Below are 23,578 nucleotides of genomic sequence, written 5' to 3'. Positions count from 1 at the left end.
CCAAAAAATTTGACCCACTTTCTCAGAGGGTCCAGCGCTGTGCACCCGCTCGAGCTCAAAATTTGGCCGAGTTGAGATGCGGTGAAAACCGCACGTGTGGTCCGACTTTCACAAAAGTTTGTGTGCGCGACGCGCTGTTAATGTATGCAACGAAATCGAAAGGGAAGAAAAAATAAATAAACGAGTTGATTGTGCGCGCGATGTGCGTCGCGCCATAATCCCAGGTCCCAGGAGTCCATGAAACGGAAAGTGAAATGCGAGTAATTCGGGTCAATGTCGTATTATATGTGTTACGCGGTGAGACTTTTTATTTCTTCGTTGTCGTTGATGCCAATTTGTTTGTGCAGGTAACTGGATCACATATGGAAATTTATATCGAAACATTTCCATGTGCCTTGTGAACTTCAGCAACGATAATTTCTTTTCTCTGTCGTATCAGGATGAATTGAATCTTCGATGCTACGGAAAATGCTAAAATCATCAAATTTATTCTCAGCTGTTATAATTTCTTCGTCGCTAAATCGCCATTTCATTTACAATGCAAAGTGCCTCAGCCATTTGAGAAAATTAGAACTCTGGAATGAAAGAAAAATTCTCGAACATACTCGAATGACGAGAAGAGTATGATTGAGTAATTAAATACGTTCGATCAACGATTCCTTAGAATCATTTACGAAGCTGTTTCTATCGGGTGTCAGGAACAAACGTTCATTAGATTCTCGTCCTTCCCTCGTGATTTACGATAAAATAGTAACGTTCGAAGCGAACAATCGAGGCATGTGAGACGAGATAGAAAGAGTGGCAGAGTTGATCAGATTTTCATTGATTGAGGTGGCAGGCAAGTGGGTCAAAGATAACAGGAAATCGATGAGGAAAAGATTTTTTTTTTCAGTTTGATCTTCACGTTTGAGTGATTTTTCGATAAAGACCCACAGGCTGCTGGGATTTGTGGAAACGCATCGGTGAGCGTTGAGACAGAAGTTTCAATAAATTCGGCACTGAAATTAACCCGTGTAACAATCATCGATTAACTTACACCAGGAGAACACAAACGATATCGCGATCTTAATAATTGAAATCACAAGTAGCTTTTAAGTGACGTTCAAAGGTCTTTTGGAACGTGCTGTTTCCCTAGACTAGCAAATTTCTCACCATTGACACACTTCTCTGTCTTTCCGCGCGTTTTTCCCTCATTTTTTAAGTTCCTCCGTACGCACACATAATGGAATGCCAATGAGGATATAAGCGTCTCGGATTTATGTGATAAACGAAGATCGTCAGATAACCACTAATTAAAAAGAAATAAGAGCTAATGCCAAGAGTTATAGCATTGACTCGAAACGACCGCTTGCGAATGTGTTGACTTCCACCTCGAGCGATCGGTGTCTCGGTCATTAACGAGGCTGCGACATAGACTTACCTCGTCGTTCGTGTTCGTCAGATCGTTTAATACTCCATTGACACGTATCAATCAAAATAATTGTGCAAATATGAATCGGTACTGAAAAGATCGTAGTAAAATATCGTCTCGTCATGGTTCGCCAATTTTCTAAGTGACTTCAATCCTCGTCAAATCTTCGTTTCAATTTCATCAGATTTTTATTCCGTCTCGAAAAAAACGAGCACCTCAGTATCCATTTGTTTTTATTGAATAATTGTAATTGATATTGAAACGAAGTAAAACGAAAAAAAAAACGTTACCTGGTACCAAGTTCAGTGAGTTCGAGATCGTTCGCAATCACCGCGAAGAATTCTTCGCGCAGTAGTTACACACTGTTATCGTCAGCCCGGCCGAGACTCGACGGCGAGTAAAACTCGAGTATTTTCATAGAAATAAACATTCGAATAACGAAAGAAGTGGGTAGCCATAAATCGTGGGCGACGACACCGCGGATTCGGACTTTCGACGGAGATCGTTAATGAACTAAAAGAGTTCCAAAGTTCGCTATTATGAGTTTGAAGCTACGATTTGGAGGAGCGGTTCATCCGCAAACTCTTCGTAGTTTTTCACTTCTGAAATTTCAGTAAGAAAAATATTTGGTTTAGCCTTCAAGCAATTCCACCTGGCACTTGTGTCAAGAATTTTTGCGACCTCATCCTGACGAAACAAAATTCGACGCAACAGTTCAATGGGTTGTTTTCCGATATTAGTTGCCTCTTACGAATTAGCCTGTCTTACGTCATGGGAAAAAACGATTTTGGGTAAAAGAAAATTGGGTAGGCCGGAATAAATTTATTGCTGAACGATTGTCCACTAAAAAACCACTCAATTACTCGAACGCGTGCAACAAGAAGTTAGAAAAACTACATCAAAGCTTGGATCTGTGGCTGGTCTTCGAGCAAAACTTACGAAAATCTATGAGAAATTAATTGCTCAGAAAAATTGAAAACATTGTGACCAATTTGGAAAAACAATATTGCTGATCGCATTTGTCGAAAGGAAAAAAATCTGAAGTGTATGATCGATTGCTCTTTAACGTAAATTTGTCAGAAAAATAATGTAATTATATCCCTGTTAATTACAATCGTTTTGCATACATTGATGAGTGATAAAAAAAATTGAAAAAAAAAACATTTTTTTAAAAATAATAATCATTCTATAAGCGCACTGCTAGTCGGTGTGATGCAATCTCAATACCTGGAGGACTAACAGCTTTAAGGAAAATTTCCTTTATGCAATAGCACGTCCTTGTGTTCATGGATTGACGATCTTTATCTCCTCGACATTGGAACTGTATCGTTGGACTTGAACAACTTCTTCGAAGGTCTTGAATAATAAATCGCAGGAATAATGTGCAAATCGCGAATACTTCGATAATGAAGTATGCACGACGGGATTAAATTTCATTTCGCAGCCTCGTACTACTTCATTAGTCGTCAGAGCATTTATGTTTCCAATATATTTGGAGGCAACGAAACGATTCTCCGTTTATTTCTCTGCTTTTTTTATGTGCGGAAAAGACTGAATTTTACGACGAAAATGTTTCGTCAATTGAGGGCTCGACCCGAACGTCGAAAATCTCGTTTTTCCACAACGGTCCTTCCATACGGAACCACGGTTGCAAATCTTTTGTATATTTATATGCAGCAGACTTGCCAGTACGATGAAAGTTAGCGGACTTTATGGAGCAGCATGAAGAGGCGAAAGTTTCGACCTTCGATACCATTGAGCGTTATCGAACTACTCGAAATTATTTTCTCAATGTTACGATTCATTTTTATGAGCGATCCACCGGACCAAGGCGGGAATGCCCGATTGACCGTGAAATTCGTGCGACAAAAGGACATGAAAAAACGTTGCAAGCGCACGTTCTTTCCTTCGATGCTCCACGACACTTCGTTCTCAAGAGACGGATGAACGACTGACCGACTGACCGTCAGTACTTTTCTTACGCATTAATGTGAGTCAAGGCGATCTACCGGGACATTCTGGTGACCGTCAATATCACCGTACTTATATCTGCAATGGACCACCGTGCGATCGATCATTTGCTCACGCTTTTTTCCCCTTTTCTCACTTTCTTTGTTTCCCATATTTACTGAGATGACCGTTCATCAGCGAGCTCTGCCTCCATTTTTTCCCGACGTTCGTGGCGCTTAATTTATTCGTTGAGTCTTAGCAATGAACCCGAATAAAGCACGGTGTTCACCGCGTTTCTTTTTCCTTTGAAAACAAAAAGCTTTTCTCGTTGCAGCATTGGAATCCCCGAAAAATGCCTTCACGATTTTCGTCTACACTACGCACTCTAAGATCAATTTTAAAATCGATTTTGCCTTTGACTTTTGCTCGATAGCTATTTAAAGCGCGAGCAGACTCCAAAGAATTTGGCTTAACGCAGACAAAAAGTTTGAGTCAGAAAATAGACGAAGATTGCAGAGAGGCTCCTGCGTAATATTAACTTGTGGTTACAGTAACGAGTCAATCGCAATTACCATTAGCCTGTTGAGAGAGAGACAATGGGCGGTCAATGGACGTGATTGCATTAACGGACACAATGACTGGCTAGCCACTCGATCAGGATAGTTTTCACAGCGGTAAATATCTCGCCGCCTCATTATGCTGGCTTGCATTTAAGGTGGAAAATGTCGAGTGTTAGCACTCCCTGGACGCGTGGGCATGCTCCTGAATAAATTAAACTCGAACGAATTTTCACCGTGAGTTATGCAGGCGAGTGAACGATCTTTGACTCCACACGCTAATCGGCAGTGGCTCGTTGTTATTCCTCTTAAGGGGAAGTATTATTCTTAAGCGAAGTTCGTTTTTCAGTTCCGCGTGCTCGAACGCTTCGAACGAATCGAAATTCCGCTCAAAAAATCGGACTAAAAACCTCCGCTTCTTTCCCAACGACTGCGAGTAAAAAACGACCCGAAGGAGACCAAAAAACGTGGTTTTGATCCAGTTCGATGAAAATATAAAAATTAGGCTTTGCTCATTCATAATAGAACAAACTGAATTGCTACAGGCGTGTAGTCTTGTTTTTAGAGGTTTTTTCTTAAACCGAGTCTCTCGACGATTCGCTTGTTTTCGATCGATAATTCTGGACTTTCACCTCATCGTTGCAAACGTTTACACATAATTGTACCGATCTGTAGTCCCAATGGAGCAGGAAGTATTTAAATATTTCGAAGATTAAAGAATTTAAAAAATACTCGCGTGCGGCAGTTGTGTAATTCGCATACCTTCGAGTCGTCGAATAAAACTTAATTATTCTTCGATATCAAGCTTCGAGAGCAGCAACAAAATATGCTTATGAAAATATTCCATACCGATACAGTTTTCCGCAGCGATGAGTGTTCTTTTTCTCTAGTCGTGTTTTCCTGACGGGATAGTGCAATTGAAAACGACTTTATGAATGATGTCGAGAGTTTTTTGCTTCTTTATCCTCTCAAATTCCGAAACGAAGTAGCAGCATTCCTTTTTCCACGTTTCTTGAAAACCCTCCGAACCTTCATATTTTACAATGAAATTCATTAAAAAATCGTTCGATAAGAGAAAACCAGAAGATCGAGCGAGAAGAAAAGGGGGGGGGAGAAATCGCGCTCGTCTTTGCCTTCCTTGACTCTGTTGACACTGTTATCTTTTATAATATTTCATAAACCGATTGGAATGCAAAACTCCTCGGATCCCGAGTGGTTCCAGGAAATCTGCCGGGCGTTTAAGCCACGAGAGATTTTTGAAACCGCGACCAACTTTTTACTCCGCATTCCCGGTAAAAGGTATTGAAATTGATGGCAACGAAGTGCACTATTCATTCTGACGTATGAATCACGTCAACGAAATATCGAGCTAAAAACGAAGATGAGAAAAATAATCTTCAGTAACCTTCGATAACTGCGAACACCCTCAAAATCAAGTTATTTATGCCGTAACCAGAAATAGCGTGTATTCTTCCTGCGCGCACGAAGCTGCCAAGACTTTTTTCGAACTGCATAAAATTAATTAAAAATCGTATATTCACTGCGGAACCCGCCGCTTCAAGCATCCGTGCGTAGAATTGTAGTTTTCTATGTCTTTTTTGAATTTCTTTTTTCATCATTTGTCGTTCGAAATAGCCAGTTTTTAAAATGGATTCGCAAATAATTTTCATACACGTTTATGGCTTCTTTCAGAATGCATCATCTTGTTCATGGTGGGAGTGATTTCCAGTGCTCTCGCGTACGCAGTTCACGTGATCAATCCTATCAAACTTCTTTTCGATTACGTGAGTACCCGAAGCAGATCAGTACAAAAACTTTATAACTTGTATAATACTCAAATTTTTTTGCCCATTTGCATATTTTTTATGAGCCAAATGAGTAAATCCCGAGAAAAAAACCCAATCGGCTCAACATCGAGCGAGTGTGTCTCAGAGTTGTCCATCAATGTTGCGCAGATTGTTCATTTTTTCTAGGGATCCAGTCATGCTACGTTTTCCACGAGACAAGATATTCATTATTTTTTTGAATACTCCATTTGCTTTGCGACCGAATCCGAGTAATTGCGATCTTCTTATTTCCGACAGAATCTTGTGATGAGACCGGATTCGAGAGTATTCACGGTATGGCAAAAACCACCGATCGAGATATTCATCAGAGTCTACATTTTCAATATCACGAATCCTGATGAATTTCTGAACGGTGAAGAAAAACTCAGGGTCCAAGAAATCGGTCCTTACGTTTATCAGTAAGTTTATTCTCATCGTGCCAGCACCTCGACGTCGTAATACGATCGTTTTATTTTATTGTGACTCAAAACATTGTGGCTCGAAATTTGAATTTTCTTTCGAAATTCGAGAGCTTGAATTCAGCTTTCAAAATAATTTTTTTGAACGGCTGTATTCGAAGCCAAGTGGTCAAAATATTCGAAAATTTCTGCTCAACTTTGTCATTGGAAATCTCGGGATTTTGTAGTTGGAAAATATAATAATAGAACATTTTGAGAGTACGTAAAATCGAAATTTACCTCGTTTGCGTGAAACAACACTCCTGAAACTGCGCACAACTTATTCACTTGCACTATCATCGTTTGTTCGAACAGAGAATTTTTGGAGAATGGAAACGTAACGTGGAACGACAACGGTACAGTTTCGTATGTTCCGAGAAGAAGCATCGTTTACGTTCCGGAAATGTCAGTCGGTGATCCCGGGTTGGATATTGTTCGCGTGCCGAATATTCCAATGTTGGTGAGTACCGTCGATTAACGAAGACTGAAAAAAGTACCCTGTAATTGGTTAATGTTCCAATCAATAATTACATCGGTTTAATAATATCGTCTGCGTTGACGAGAGTATAAAAAACCATAGCTGCGGTGGGCAGAGTCACGCAGTTCTGCAACAGCAGTCATTGCACCACTTTGAGGAATGAAAATTGAGAGATTTTCTTGTCTGTACTTTAAACTAATATCGAATCGCGTTTTTATAAGATAGTCAGAAAATATTGTGTCCATTCGCATGTTCATGAGAAGGAAACGCGTGTCACAACGCTGATTTTCAACGTCGATATTTTCCATTTATTCCGAGTCCAACTCAAAGCACCATTTCCCTCTTTCTCTATTTTCAAAAAAAACTGTTTCCTCGCGATATCATTATTCTACCAAACAACAACAATATTTCGATGGAAGAAACAAAAGTTGGTCAATAATAAACTTGGGAACCAGAAAAGTTGCGGAACCTCGCACGAAAGGAAATACGAAGCCAACGTCAGAGGACTGAAAATAGAATGAGAAGCAATTGCTGTCATCAGTGACTGTCAGAAAACCGACTGTCAGTGCCAAAGAACTGAGCCAGAGGTCTCACAGCCCCGACAACCGTTACAATCATTATGATCACCTTCACGATCGTAATTCTATCAATAAAATGAAGAAAATCATCTCTACAGGACAGAAAAAGCGGTAGTTCCCCACGTATATTAAAAATTCGGAAACACGCTTCGATCCACGTCTATTTTTAATAGAACAGATTAATTATGCCATCATCGAACGTTCTCGCGTGTCATCATTTTTTATGTCAGACACACACATACCCGCGTATACGCGTACACACATCGATGTGTATATAAATTTGTATGTACATTTGTAACCATCAGTTCATGCGACATCTATCAGTCATAAATATGGATCTCTTCTTGCAGGAATTGAGAGCTTTTTTTCCAATTTTTTATCCGAACCACGCACGCTGCATTTTTATCATTCGCGGGGTCTCGGGCTCCACCCCGTAATGTCGTCGTGCCACGTGACACATGCGAATCGAGAAGTCTGCAAGTTTTATTCGTAGATGCGATAACTCCCTGGGACTGTAAGAAAAATTGTATGGAAAAGAATCGAATTTTCGAGGCTGTTCGCTGGGAGATAAAAAACGGAAAAACGGAGGTCGAAATTTTCAGTAGTTCTTTCGACGTGTTTTTCTTACATTACAGAATCGAGCAGGCACCAACTGCTGATCGAGTCCGAAGCTCGTATTTTCTACGGGAAAAAGAAAATAAATTTCTGCCATGCCGTTGGGAAAGCTTCGAAAAGACTCTTTGTTGTCTCAAATTAAAAATGGGAATTAACTAATTGGAAATTCGTAATCAAATCATCGGATGAATCCTCAGTCGAACGTCAGCAGTTAGTGGGCTCCGTAAAATACCATTGGACAATAATCATTTGAAAAGATGTCTCGAGTCGTGTTGACAATGGAGCAGAAAAAAATAACCACCCATTAAAGATCGTGCTACAAAACCCTGACCTTTGGTGATCCTTCGACAGAGAAATAAGAAACAAAAAAGAGTTCCGAGGGGGAGCAAAAAACTGGAATTGTAAGCGGACGCGGATTGCGTACGTTCGTTAAGGGTGGCACATTCGAATGGTCTTTCCACTTAGCTCATTGGTCGTTTCGTCAGTGAAGAATTGCTGGACCAAAAAAAGTAACAACTTGTTTGTCTTTGATGAACGATATGTCCGTGTATATAGATGAGCCCGTATAATAATGATGAGCTTACATATATTCGAGCCGGGATTAGCCTGAGGTCATACTAATAAAAACTCGATAATGAGGATAGCTCGATGCGAGACAGTTTTTACTCAGTGTCACAGGAAAATTGCGTGAGAGAGTATTATTTCATACGATTGACATTCGCGACGTACACGTGCCACCTGCGAAACGTGACACTCTTTCCATCGACTTATTCTTACCTGCGTGTGCAAGATACACATGGAAAGGAAGAGGGTCCAGTGGCGTTCGAAATTTATCGAAAAATGCCTGAAAATTCGAGTCAGTTTCGCCGAATCACAGCGCACCTGAAACGAGGAAAAATTTCGTGGCTAATTGGATTGCGATGCGTTTTCCTGCTCAATGATGTTTTATTACTAATGAATCACAACGAATCGTTTTACGGTTCGGAGGAAACTTCTCAGACGAGAATTTTGGCTCATTTCTTTTCGGACATCTAACGACGGTCACCGGAAGTTTTGTAGAAAAATTGTAATCATCAACACCGCGATTTTTGTGTCTCTCAATGTTTTGCAGCGAAGTACTGATCAGAGCATCGTCGATTCTGTGCTGTGGATGAAATGATCATTCTCATGTTCAAGATTTTGTTTGTCTGATGATTTTGTGGTGAAAGCTCACAGAGAAGAAAGAAAATTCTGTAAGATTCCTCGGGAAAGGATTCCTGAAGAATTCCAGGATTCGTAAGATCAAGGCTGGCTCTATTTTTTTTTTCGTAACCTTTGGAATAAGTAAAATAGGAGTAAAACCGATTTCACGTTCAACTGAAACTCGAGTCTCAGGGGAGCGTAAAACCAGAAAATCTTGATCTCAATTATCCGAGTTATTCTCAATGGAAAAAAAAGTAATTTTCATGGATTTAAAAAGCGTTTGGAGCAATAATTGAAAAAACGAATTGAGATGGTCGTATTTTTGTAATAACGAAATCGTACTGGTAAATTTGGTCTGGAGATTAAATATCATTTTGAATCTGTTTTCAGGGTATTTATTCAGCGATCCACGACGCCGGTTTTTTCATCAACTACCCCTTAACGCAATTGGCTAATTATCTAAACAGTCAACCAATATTGAACATAACGGTTTACGACTACCTCTGGGGCTACGAAGATTCGTTGGTGCGTCTCGCCAGTAGCATTGTACCGAATTTCATAAATTTCCGGAAGTTTGGTCTACTCGATAGGGTAAGTTTCAAAAAAGAATTCCTTACCGATTAATTTTCAATGGAGGGAGTAATGATTAACGTAACGCATCACAGCAGATGGATCAATAAGGAGAGGAAAGAAATGAACTTTCAAGAATGTTTTTGATCTAAACAAATTTTATTTTTCTCAACAAAATTATTCAATTTAATACGACCAACAAAATTGTCTGGGGTAAACCAGTGTAATTCGTGAATGCTGGGACAAGTTATCAGTTAATCCAAGAAAGTCTAAAAAAAAACGATCAAAATGTATGTGTAAACAAAAGAGTAATAGTATAAAATCGAAGAAAACTTGTTAAGGAAGTTGAGGCTGTACAGTCATTTTTTTTACCCAAAAGTGATGACCTGTACCTTTCAAAAATTAGGCCAGTTTACAGTTTGGCAATGTTGCATACACTTTAAAGAAAAGTTGGGGAAAAAAAGATGAAAAACTGTTGAAAGCTCGGTCGAAAACACGAACGGTGACGATCCTAGCCTCAAAAAACTGCACGGGAAACAGATTATTATTAATATAATCTCAGCAAATCTCCTAATAAATCTGAAAAAAATAGACATTATTCGGCAAGCCTTGCTCATGTTGCCCAAAAAATTTCATATTTTTAGCATCATTTTTAACGGAGATATCACTGAATGTGTCTTGACTTCCATAAGATTACATGTTATTTGGCCCAAATTGTTATTGATTTTTCTCAGCAACGACGCTCCTAAACTGTCTGAAAATTTAACTGATGTTTTTTTACACTTCACTTTATAAGATGCAATCGGTTTAAAAGCGGTGACATCATTTTCATTCTAATGCCTCAACTTTCTTAAGTTTGCTTGCACGAAACGATTTTCTTAAGAAAGTTTTGAAATTTACTCAGAGTTTAAATGGCTAGTCGACTGCCACGCGTATCAAATTTTAGAGTTCATCTTATGGGTTATTGAGATAAATGTGTTTAAATACGAAGAAAAATGCACAGGGCTTTAGGGACTGTGCGTAAAAATCGTTTAACTTTCCATATAACGAATGAACGCTTCTTATGAAATTTATGAAAAAGTACACAATAACAAGGAAGTATAGAACGAAGGTCTGGGAAAAAATTCGAGAAGATTGTCTTAGTAGTAATAAAGATAAACGTTAAAAATTGAACGAAATTGGTAATGAGAACTCGTATAACCTCACACTTGCTTATTTCGGCATTTTGTTTCTTCTTCGCTTGGGCCATTCCTATGACAGCCTTCTGTCTTTTTATTAACACTTTTTTCTTGATCCCTAATGCGACATCAAAAACTATAGGATTTTAGCCAGGGACGAATAAAATTTCGAGTTCAGTCAGTGATGGATCCCCGTTTAATTAATGGCTTGTAATTTCATTCGCCAAAAGATAAGTTGAAAAAATTGATTTACAATTTCGAATGAATAACTCTGACATTAATTTAGAGTAATAATTAGGGAGAAAAAATCGATCGAATTTAGTCACCCATAAAATACGATCTTCCGTGCATGATCTACCTTAACTTCGGCGATCTTGTTGATGAATCTATAAAACAAATGATGAATTTGAAGTAAACGAAATGCATGAGAATTAAAATGATTGTACTAATTTTTGGTTGGGGGTCACCGATAAAACGATGGGATTATGCGACTGTTCGTCGATCATTGATCCCGAGAGACTGGTAATCAGAGAATCGATCGTTGTCACGTTTAGAGCCGTCAGCACGTGTGTCGCGGGTAAATATAATCTCGAGAAAATGACAATTAGTATCTCCAGGGAACTTGATTTGTAATCAAAGCTCGACTGCCGTCGTGGTCGTGCAAATGTTTCACATTTCAAGCGCGCGGAGTCTCAAACTCGCATTGCAAAAGTGAGCAGATCTCCCTACCTCTTTTTCCTGCGTCCGCGTGTCGCGTTTCTCGTCTCTGCGCTCAGTGCATAGAACATTTTCGCAATAGATTTCGAGCCCCCCGGTCAAAATCCTTTCACTATTTACTCAGCGCTTAACGCGCTTGATTACATCTCGGCCCGTCGAGCTCCGAATGACTTTTTTTATTCCCGCGCGATGCATTTTTCTTCAAGCACAGAGAAAAGAAAAATCAAAATGTATTAGCTATTTCGAGATAATCAACGTGTTTAATTATATCGAACGCGCGGCTACACTAGTTGCCATTAAATACGAACGGTGATCGACTGTTTCTCAGCAATGTGGCGACACGGCACGAAAAAGTGCGATTGTGCAAGTGCACCTCGCGGGTGACATTTTGATTAATCGACGATCAATAGCTTCGAATGATCGATCGTTCAAAGACCCTCAATGATCCGATCGATTGCACGCCTCTACAGGACATTCTACCCCAACTCAGTCCCACAATCGCATTGAAGATTCAAGCTGCTCGAGTACTGCACGCGGATTATCTCGAAAATCCGCTCAACAAAACGATGTCACGTCCAGTGGCTTCCACCGCTGAGATCGTTATCGTTTTTTCCTTCTCTCTCTCTCTCTCTCTCTTTCTCTCTTTAAATGTACTGAAATTTATTCTTTGAAAAACTTGGTAATAACGAGTTCAGTAGTCACCTCAGTTCATTGACGTAGAAATATGTGTGTCGTATGAGCATATAAAATCTCGAAGAGAATGATGGAACGTGCTCGAATAACCGAGCTATTGATGACGTTCGGTCCTGCGCGAGAGCGCAGATCGTTGGAATTTATGACACTAGTTTTCTTCGCATATTCCATAAATGACGAAACGTCGTTCTTATTTGCTGTGCGGGGATTTGAAGTAAAACGCAGAACTATGCGTTTGTATAACTTATGAAAAATTCTTTGGGATTGTCAGCACTTAATATATTTACATTATTTATCACATCGTACATATCGAAGGTGGAGTATTTTAAATAATGGCCCACATACGAGATCTTCGTATCTAACGAAATTCTTCAGTCGTGATCGACGATACTAAAGCTCCGTTTTCCTATTCAATGATCGAGAAAAACTTGCATTGAGAGCATTTGTTTCTACGATCTTTTGTGACACGCGCGGAGTAACGTTGCTGTATTCGTTTCGAGACAGAGCACGACTCAGGAGAGTGCAAAAATGCTTGATTTTACTGGTCCAATAAAAAAGACGGAGTTGCTCGACGAAATGATCGAAGCATCACCGAGGAGAGCTTGAACGCGGCTTGTTTTTATGTGCAGATGTACGACGAGGGAGAAAACTGGGTAAATATGAATATTCGACCGAACAAAAATATGACGGAGGAAGTCGGGAGATACTTGAGCATAGAGAAGTACAACGGAAGTCCGGGACTCGCGCACTGGGGTTACCAGAAGGAAGAAAATAACGAGCCGAATCCAGCGTGAGTTTTTTTCTGTCAACTTCAAGCATCTTTGTCACGATGAATATAAACCGCATTTTTTTATATAAGCGAATGCACCATTTGGCACAGCAAACCTCAAGCCTCGTAAATGCTCGCATTTTCTGATGGGACAAAAACATGTCAATACTTTCTAGAGAAATACAGCTGAGACTGGCTGCTGCCCTAGATTTGACAGGAGCATATAACCAGCAACGACAGTTTCTGGGTCACTTATCTCCTTCCATCGCCCATCGATCGTTCCAACCATCAATAATTTTTTATTGTTATCTCATAACATGGTTGTTTAAATAGACAAAAGAAAGGCAAACGGTTGATTGATTTGGCGAGACTTTTCGACGCCCAATGACGGAGTCTGAGCTCTGAGTTTTGGGGCATTCAAATGAGGGGTACGAATAAACTGGAGCTCGGATAACAAAATGCTTTTTCCAGATATTTTGTTGATAAATGCATTTTTTTTTTTGAAACCCTTATTTTTTCGAAATATTGGAATATTTTTCTGGACGTATTGAACATGATTTCGTCGAGGCATCAAATTTTCTTCAACGTTCTGTCATACTGAGACGACAGTTCGTTGATACGATCAACATTTGCGGTGGCCTGAACGAACACTTTTTATGTATACGTCCGCAAAGTATTTCAAAGCAATCTCGTTTCCAACTGACTGTCACGATGACGAAACTATGTTGGAAAATCGATGTTTCTTTTGTTACAGGAATACAATATGCAACAGAATTCAGGGCGCCACGGAAGGCACGCTCTTTCCCACGAATCTGGACAAAAATGCTGTTTTCCGTGTCTTCAGAAAAGCCTTTTGTCGTGCTTTTCCGATTGAATTCAAAGATGAAGTCGAAACTGACTCGGGACTCACTGGTTGGAAATATTCCCTCACAGACAATTTTCTCGACCAGCCGGACGTGAATCCTGAGAACGAGTGTTACTGTCGAAAAATGAAGACTTGTCTGAAACGGGGATTATCCGATCTTACGCCATGTTACTACAGTGAGTATTTCCTCGAGTAAACAAGAAAACCATTTTTTTTTCACCCATCCAAAATTATTTTGTAATTTTCACGTACTTTCCGAAATTTTGAACATGTGTTTTTGCTTCTGTAAACAAAGCGCTTTATTTTTATTTTTTCTTAAGATACGGATGTTCAAAAACAATGCGAGAATTCAGACTAAACTTGAAATCGTTGATACTTTGAAAAAGAATTGAAAAAATAAATTCTTTTCACGATTCAACGTTGTTGCTACAAACGAAGCGATAATGTCGCATTTTTTCCCAAAGTTCCACTTATTCAAGAACAACGATTACGAAATTTGGCAATAATTTAAAAAAAGGAATATTTTATAAAAAAAACAATCAACGAAGAATTGTTCCTAATGAAAGGAAAAAATGACGTACGATTGGACATGAAACGCCCTGTGCAATCAATCACAATCAGCGTTGTTCCAAGTTGTTCATAGTCCTAACGGATAAATTAGAAAATTCATTGAGACGATGACTCAACCAAGTGCTGTGCTAAGTTTTTCAATTATTTCCTCAAACTTCCTGTTCGCAGCAAATGATTTTTTTCTGTAGTGTCTGCCTCGCCTTTTTTTCTGATAACTTTGCTTACGATGATTTTCATGTCTCATTGTCTGGTTTTATTCCTAAGAAAGCTGACGTCCCAGCTCGTGTTTTATAGCGCAGTATTTCAATATTTGATTTTCAATACGGTTTTTTTGCGTACTGCTAATAGAGAAATAATATTGAATTAGAGAGGAAAAAATGTGTATAATGAACTTCCTTGACGCAAAAGGACTCATCGCCGCGACTCTTCGATCACACTTTTAATTCGAAATTATTTAAGCACACATATATTCATTCCTGGAAAAATAAATCATTCTTCATCTCTGTGGCATTGAATGAGAGGAAAATGCAGCTTGAAAAGACTCCCAACTGTAAAATAAAGCCTGAGCGACGCCTGAAAAATCAATTATATCGATTCCGCATTACTTATAAAATCATCACGAATCTCTCTTACGTATCAGGTCAACGATTGTGAGAGAGTTTAATAAAAATCCAATGTATCGCGAAAGAAAATGTCAAGATGTGAACTTTGCTGATTCGCAAATATCACGCATGATGCAATTCTCGCGTTCAGGGTTTCATTGCACTCGTAAGACCTTCCGCTTATTCCCAAAGGAAGTGGGAACAAGACACGATACCACATGACGGCGATTGCGTGCACACTTGCAAGTTTCATTGCCTCGCATAGCGAACGATCGTTGTCTGTGACAAGTGCACGTATTCTTCATTATTTATCTTCGCCCCGGATAATAATGGTGAAAAATATTCAAGCGGAAAGTTACGAAGTTGCATAAAGAAAAAACAATTTTATGAAGAAGCTCGCGTTTCAGGATCATTCAAAACTGCTTTATTAATGTTGAATAGTTGAACTTTTTTTTAATTCGGAAATCTTTTATTGAGCGTTCGAGACACTTGAGACCGCGACAAATCGGGTAATTTTGAGAAGGGAATGAATTTCGAAAAAAGTAGTTTGTCAGAGATTCATTTTTTAGGTGCGGTTCAATATGTCGAATAACCGAATTGTAGAACAGTCGATTTTTCGAAATTTTAAAAGTTGTGATATCAGTTTGGAGAAAAATAAGTAATTCGAAATTCTTATTCCCGATCGACTATTTAGCAGATTGCGTGTTTAATCAAAAATTCCTTCTTTGAATTCGTATTTACTCGAAAATATATATTTCGATAGTTTTTATTTCGAATGGAATTTTAACAGACCATTCGAATGTCAAAAGTTGATATTTTCGAATTCAAAATGGAGAGTAATTGTTTTACAGACAGACCAGAATATAGAGTAGCAAAAAATCGAAAGTGAATTTTTTGAGCCTATAAAACTTAGATATGCTGAATAGCGATAGCTCGAAAAGGCGAAAGTCAAAATGGCGATGTTTAAAATTGGAGATCACCGGTCTGAGTAAGTGAGTGAGTGAGACGCGTGTATTTGGAGCTCCGCTGCATTTCTTTATTTTGATCTATCGACTTTCTAACGTTTCGCTATTTTGACTGTTCGACTTTTTGGTTTTTCAGTATTTAAACCTCGTAATATTTGGTCTTTCGTTGTTATATTTTCAAAATTGTGAATTTTCATAGTAACGCTGACCGTAGTAATTTATGAATCGAAAGAGTGATAGTCGAATTTTCGAAAAATCGATATTTTAGTCATCGTCCTATGGGCGATTGTTACATTCTATTTTCGATGCAAACGTGCTTCGAACCTTGGAGTTTCTGCTTTATTTATTTTCGGCATTCAAAGCTCTATTCGAATCTATCTGTCTCCATATTATCATTCCAAGTTTATAAACTCGAAATTTTAGCTGTTCGAAATTTGAATCATTCCAACATTTGATCCCCACCCATTTTTTCCATTTTTAAAAAAATTCTAAAAATTGGACGAATGAAAAAAAAAATTGGAAAAATGAAAAAAGAGAAAACGAGGAATAAAGTCAATGAAATCAAACGCATAATGAAATAGCACGGGCATCACGATGCCACTTGCATGACTGCGATCAATGATAAGTAGCAAACACATCAGGAATGAAAATGAGTCAAAATGTTCAAGTTGCTCGAGAAAATCACAAAAATTTCTTATAAATGAATCGTCCAAATCAATATTTATTTTTTTCACACATACGTTTCAGTTGCTTTGAAGAATATTCATTCGTTTCCATGACTTCCGAAATGTCCACTCCAAAAGTCTTGAAACAAACGAAACTACATTTTATGCCCTTCTTCTTCTGAACAGACAAGAACTCTAAATCCATCGTAACGGTAATTTTCTGATTCAAGAAGAATCAACACTCATGATCGAACTCTTATTATTTTAAATAAATATATCGTCTCTCAAAATTTATTGATTGGACTTACGAAAATAGTCTATAAATTTCAATGTTTAAATAAACGAAACAATAATTGTTCGAGTCAATAAGCTGAATTAGTTATCAGTCGTTGTTGCCTCGACATGAATTTGTTGAGCTGCATCGAAGCTTTTTTGCTTCGACCACCAAAACGTTTCAGCATTCACGAATCGTAGTGTCTCACCTCAAATATATGTTCCGTTGCCCTTTCAAGACTGAATAATTTGGTCGACAAAAAGGAAATTTGTTTGGACGAACAAGATTTTTGTTCTCAGGATCTAGCAAGTGTCGCCACGTTACATACTCACGCGATCCTTGGCTTTTACAAGCCTTGTGAAACGACGTGCATCTCGTCTCCGTCACATACGTTAAGTAGGACATAGCTCGTTGCGATGAGCACGCGATAAACATTTTGAAGAATGATACGAAGGGAGAGAATGAAGAGAAAAAGATGCAGCAGCAGAGGCAGTGGGGTCTTTCGTGATCGTGTCGTTAACGATGAAAACGCGGGTAATTTTCTTGTCACAAAAGTGCACGAGCCCACGTCAATTTATTTTGTAATCCGTCGAGATAATCGCCAAGATACGATGATAGACGATCAGGATGTTTGAGGGATTGGAGTTTGTAAGAAATATGGAAAAAACGGGTTCGAGATCGAGAAGTTTCATTTGTTAAAAAAATGACAAATTGATTATTCAACAGAATCGCGGCGTAAACTGTCCGCTCTTCGGCTCGAGCCGACCGACCAATCGTACAATCATATGTCGAGTCGTTGAATTTTATTTATTCTTCAAATCGCAAAAACTATACTCATACCGAGAATCAATGCAAAATTACAAGCGTTTTAATACACACAGACGATTGTCGCTTGAAAATGAAGATATCAGTTAAACATCGTTATCACATCCATTTCACGATAGCTTCTGATCAATATTTACGATCGTTCGACGGAGCTAATGGAGCGATTGGCAATTAAAACGCACGGTAATTGTCTCCGAACTGTCAACCAGATAATTTCATTCATAAGCGAGGTACTTTTTATTCCTAGTTCGTACACAACCTTTTTTTCACCGTCTCGTCTCGTCGGTATTTTTCATACCCTACCAGTTTGTTGTGCCAATCGAGAAGAATGGTTAAACTGCATTTCGATCCTTTTTTTTCGTCGTTGACATTGTAATTTCGCACAAAAAGAGCCTCGCTACGTCAAAACTTCTGGCATTTTCTCAACTGTGCCCGAGAATTCGATGACATCATTTATTCCTATACGTGGAGCTAACTTTTTGCTAACCATTTAATAATCCGCTCTGCCAATACAAAAACCGCAATTTTACTGCTGAACGACAACCATTCGTATTTAATTCGTTCGAGCCTCGATCGAGGCTCATTCAAAAAATGTCAATATTCAAAAATTTCTTCAAATTTTTCAAACTTTGCCACTTTTCACTCACAGATATACCTGCCGCAGTATCTCTACCACATTTCCTCGACGCGGACCCCAGCTTGCTCGAGGACGTTGACGGTCTTCATCCCGATGAGACGAAACATCGAACGAACATTATTTTACAACCGGTGAGCATCGCTGCAGGAAACAAGTGAATTTTGGGGCAATTTTTTTCGTAGAATTTTGAGGATTGTTAAGAGTGATTGTAGGACAGTCAGCTTTTTGCAGAGCGAATGTACTATGCACTGATTTGCTATCACTCATCTTGATTTTCCATGTTTCAAACCATTTTTCGATGCTCGTATTCGCTCTTTGGAGTATTTGGGATGCTTTGGTAGGATTTTCCCTTATACTCATAAAAAAAGAAGTAAAATACTTGGAATGAGCACATCAAAACGAAAATAAAAGAATTGGATTTAAAACTAAAAAAACTATGTCAGCTGATAGGGAGAAAATCACGACTTTCAATAGAAAATTAAATTCTTGAAATTCCAATCGAAAACTCTAAGAATAATCGCACGTGCGCCTTACTATGTGAACAATAAAACTCTAACAATTACCTCAAAACACCGTATGTCGAATCAACCATCCACAAACACAGCAGGAGATACACACAAAGATTGCAAAAACATCCAAATGCACTGGCTCGAAAACTCCTCGATCGAGCAATAAAATAAGAAGACGTATAAAGCCTCTCGACTTGATTAATTAAGCAAACTAACAATATGAAGAAAAACATATAAGATCATCGAGCCCAAATGCAATAATCGCTGGATGGAATACCAGTGGGTCATCCATCGTAAACCTCAAAATAAAATCAACAAATTTAATCGCACAGCACAATTATTTAATGTTTCCCACGAAACAGATTGTAATTAATAATATTGTTAATAACAAAATTTAAAAAATGGGATAAGCTGACGTGCGATTATCATCAGAGCTGAACGAATCCATTCGTTATTTGTTTCATTTGAAATTAATAGATTTTTCGTGTATGTTATTGATATTTTCGTTATTTGACTGTTCATTGAATCCGAATAGTGATCGAGTATTTTCGAAATTTTCCAATTATTCTTCATCAAACATTTTAATAAGTTGATGCATCTAATTATATGAAATATTGTGCAGGACATTGGAATGCCTCTTCACGTTCATTCACGACTACAAACAAATCTTGTAATGGCTCACACAACTTACAACTCCAAAATCAAAGCTTTCAACGATATTACTGTACCCCTCTTCTGGACCGACTTGGTAAGTATTTGAAAATGTTGGTCAAATCATTTTTGGAAACGATAAAATTTTATTTTATTAATTAATCATTTTATTTTTTTATTTTTTTTTTTTATCTTTTGCTCAAATCAAATTATTTCAGTAGTTGACAATGAAAATGATCGGAAGAGCATTCACACATCGCAAAAGTGTTAAATCAGAGCTTTTATCAAACATTCGAATTGCAGAATCTTCAACAAACCTGACATGTGACATTGCAGATGAAAAAAAAAAAAAAAAACATTTCGAATGCCTCGATTTTCATTATTATTGACATTCTGATTCGCGAATAATTGGATTTAAATTTACTTTTATTCACTAATTATTATTGATTTGGTTATGAATTTCTATTTTTCAAATAACCCGTTAGAATGAGAGCGAGTAAAGTTCAATATTTGTTTTGATGTAAAACCGCATAAAATTTACGAGAAACGCGTTAGCGAGTATTTGAGAAAAATATGATTTTATTTCAGTACATTCCCCGGATGCCGTCGGACCTGTTGCGCCTGGTGAAATTACTGGTTCAAGTAGCACCGATATTACAAACAGTGACGATCTGCATACTCGCGATCACGGGAGTAACAACGTTCGTTCTGTTTTTGATCAGTACACTGTGGGTTCTCAATCAACAGAACGAGGAAATGAAAAAGAATAGCGAAAGAAGAGAAAGTGCTGAGCTGAGAATACCCCTCGGTTATGGTCAATACACGGCCATTAGAATTTTACCAGCAATCAAAAAAATTACCTCAAAAACTGATCTTTTTGGATAATAATATTTTCTTGACTAAATCCAATTGCGATTTTCAGTTTTTAAATGAACCACATTTCGAACAAAATGATTGTTTCAATTGAATGATTGAAATGGCAAGAAACGTGACAAAATTCAAGAATTTTTTGAAAACAAAAGTCGATTAAGTTACATTATTTTTATTTATTTAAATTTATCGATAATTCGTTTAAATTATCGTTTTTATACCTACGTTAAAGTGCAAAGCTTTCACACAAGGATCACGAACAACTTCGTGTAATAAAAAAATTGAAAATAAGTCAAATTAATTTCATAATGTGTAAAAAAATGTATGTAGGATTTAGTGCTCTTTTTGTGAGACGATGCAAAACTTTCGTTTGCTCAAAAAAAAATCAGTCTTGTAAAGCTCATGAAGCTCGATTGTTTTTCTATTCGGGTAAGAAAAGAAACACAAATTCGCACCGTAGTGTAAATATTTATTTTCTCTTCTCTATTGTACGTGTCTAAGCTCAATATTGGCTCTCTGTCGCACTGCATCATGCCCGGTGAGTTGCTCAATTTTCAATGGGACGATCAAACCAGAAACGGACGCATTTTATATTTTCTGCTTAAAAACATTATTTCAACGTGAACGTTTGTCTGGCTCATTTTTGCTCAACTTGTCATAAAATTCGATGACTTTCAAAGGAATGTTGAAAAAAAAAGGAATTTTATCTCGATTCTAAGGAATGAATTTTATACGAACGAAACGCGATTGAACTTCGACTGGCAGAGAGCATAGCCGAGGCGTAAAAATATTGTTAGTGAAAAAAAAAGTTTTGGGACATCGATCGAATGACTGTAAAATGATTAAACGTGTCCCGAAATAACAATTAATAAGTCCTCAATCAAATGGACGAAAAAAGTAGTTTCATTCCTCCGCTCAAAAAATAGCCTTTTAAGGAATTTAATTTAAAAAATATTTGATATTGTTGAAGCTCAATTTTTACATGTTGTAAGAAACGAATAGATGTAACAGATTTCCGTAAGAAAAGTAAAACTACTGATTGACAGTGGAAATATTTTTCATCGCGAAGATCATTGAACAAAAATTTTCAAACAGTTCTCTCGATCGAATTTTCATACAATACGTCAACTTACAAATTCTTTCTCGATATAGAAATACAAATGTCAAGGGATAATATTCCGATTCACGACTCGAATATCAAGTCATATACAAATACATGACATTACAAAATAAAAAGAAAAAATTACAAAAGAGGGTCATAGCCAGTGATTTTGGTTAACTGCTTTAATGTGCATAATTTTTATCGACTCTTTTGTCAAGACGTAAATACTGTGTTAAAATTCTCAAAGGAGAAATCGTTGAACGTATTAATTGAAATATTATGTGAGAAAATTCGAAAATTTAAAAACGTTTTTACGCTTAAACAGCACCACTAGATCGTTCATTTTTGGAATTCAAAACACTGATATTCATTTTATGATTTAGATTTAATGGACAAAGACTGACCGGGACCATGGGTCCTGATTATAAAACTATTGCAAGGGACAAAATGAAGGATTTACCAATTTTAAATAAGGAAACACTACCGAGGGAGGCTTCATAGAGTGTTCTCTGATTTTCCTCCGTTTCAATTCTTCAGTTAATTCGTTGATTAACCAAATATTCTCTATGATAATGAGCCGTTAAAATGTTTGGAATGAATTCTGATGGTGCGAGAAAAAAGAACTTTTGCTTGTTCAGGGGAACTCCAGACTTATTTTTAACTAGCTAAAAAAAGAAGTAACAAAAATGACAAATTATTGTCAAGTTTTTCCTTGAATCACAATAACAAATATTCTGGAGCGATGACCTACAGATCGTTTAATGAAATGCAAAAAAGTCTTATCGAGTTTTTGAAATGTGGAGCCCCCTCAATGTCAATAATGCAATCGATCGGTGCTATATAATAAGAGAATATAACAATATGATTCTCAAGTCTTTATGTGTGAAGATCTAGATCCTATAATTCGTTGTACATATTATAGGAAAAATATAATGATTCAGAGAGGCAGCATCATATTTAAAGATAATTGATTGACAATAAGCGATACTGCATTCAATGACAATGTATTTGCTATTTTTCTTTAAGCGAATCATTGAAATTGTTTCAATTAAGAAACTCCACGAAAACAAATCACTCGAAGAAAAGTCAAAAATATTTTATAAAAATCCTTTTGAACAGGCCAATCTCTGAATCAGTTTTGTATGTATCGAGGGGATTATTTCATCGATGTGAAAAAAAAAATATTCATACTTTTTTTTATAAAGAAAAACGAATATGTCATTTTTCATAGCTTTTCACGATTATAATCGAATATATATGGTGGAAAGGGTTAATGCAAAACGGTGCATTATTATTGATAGCTCTACCTTTATACGTATTATTTATTTCTAAGCTGTTATACAGGTTAAGCAAAAACTAAATAATTGTTGCGTTTTTATCGGAATGTTTTGACTATGAATTTTTGCGACAATAGCGCAGTATTGCTGAACGAGCGAAGCGTATGAATAGCTGCTATACTTCTGTTTATATTATTTGCCTTCCAATAAATTCGTACTTCAAATCGTAGCGTGCTTTTTACATGCAAAACCATGCAAAACAAAATGTCTTTACATATCGAAAAATATTGTTTCAGCCAAACATCTACGTACGCATCGCTCGCTTTCATTTTTACGCATCATTTCAAAGTTGATACTTTTATAATAAAAGTAGTGTAAATATATATAAGTAGATTCTTTCAACAAAGAAAACGAATAAAAACTTCCAACCTGTGCATTTTCTGAGTCTCGTCTAAAAACAGCCTGATTTTTAGGAAATTTTTTCTCAGAATTTTTTCTAAGAACAAGAAGGTTGTCCCTGAGTGTTTGATGAATTCACCGCCTTTGACGAAGGGGTTTTTGTTTTATTTAATCAAGTATCTATTTTTGTTTGTACGTGGAACTTTTCATCTCCTGACTTTTCCGTTCAAATCGTGGTTTAAATGCAATCTAAATCTAAAATTTTGTATCCTATGCAGTGTAGCCGTGTAGCCAATTTTCTGTCGGCTAGTGACTTTCGACCAACCGGAAATAGTGACGACGCCATTTTCGACCCTAGTCCCTCTAGAGTCGGTACCAGTCGGTA

General features: G+C 37.4%; 1 protein-coding gene and 1 long non-coding RNA gene across 2 annotated transcripts in view; one reads left to right on the top strand and one right to left on the bottom strand.

The window, feature by feature from the left end:
- The window catches only part of LOC122417598 (scavenger receptor class B member 1), a 29,431-nt gene extending 6,201 nt beyond the window's left edge, over positions 1 to 23,230 (top strand). The window contains exons 3-11 of the mRNA XM_043431241.1: positions 5,611 to 5,702; positions 6,003 to 6,163; positions 6,518 to 6,662; positions 9,446 to 9,646; positions 12,843 to 13,003; positions 13,737 to 14,023; positions 18,398 to 18,516; positions 19,517 to 19,642; positions 20,134 to 23,230. Of these exons, the coding sequence (XP_043287176.1) occupies positions 5,611 to 5,702; positions 6,003 to 6,163; positions 6,518 to 6,662; positions 9,446 to 9,646; positions 12,843 to 13,003; positions 13,737 to 14,023; positions 18,398 to 18,516; positions 19,517 to 19,642; positions 20,134 to 20,430 (1,589 nt within the window). The 3' untranslated portion in view covers positions 20,431 to 23,230. The remainder of the gene's footprint in view (positions 1 to 5,610; positions 5,703 to 6,002; positions 6,164 to 6,517; positions 6,663 to 9,445; positions 9,647 to 12,842; positions 13,004 to 13,736; positions 14,024 to 18,397; positions 18,517 to 19,516; positions 19,643 to 20,133) is intronic.
- On the bottom strand, positions 4,893 to 23,540 carry LOC122417628 (uncharacterized). The gene is made up of 3 exons (XR_006262322.1): positions 23,224 to 23,540; positions 6,443 to 6,686; positions 4,893 to 4,947 (listed from the first exon to the last, which is right to left on the bottom strand). It is a non-coding gene; the product is annotated as an uncharacterized lncRNA (long non-coding RNA).
- Positions 23,541 to 23,578: the final 38 nt, after the last annotated feature.

The sequence above is a fragment of the Venturia canescens genome, chromosome 1 (assembly GCF_019457755.1).
Source record: "Venturia canescens isolate UGA chromosome 1, ASM1945775v1, whole genome shotgun sequence".
NCBI lineage: Eukaryota > Metazoa > Arthropoda > Insecta > Hymenoptera > Ichneumonidae > Venturia > Venturia canescens.
Note: the sequence above shows the minus strand (reverse complement) of the source record. Positions and strands in the feature narration are given on the sequence as shown.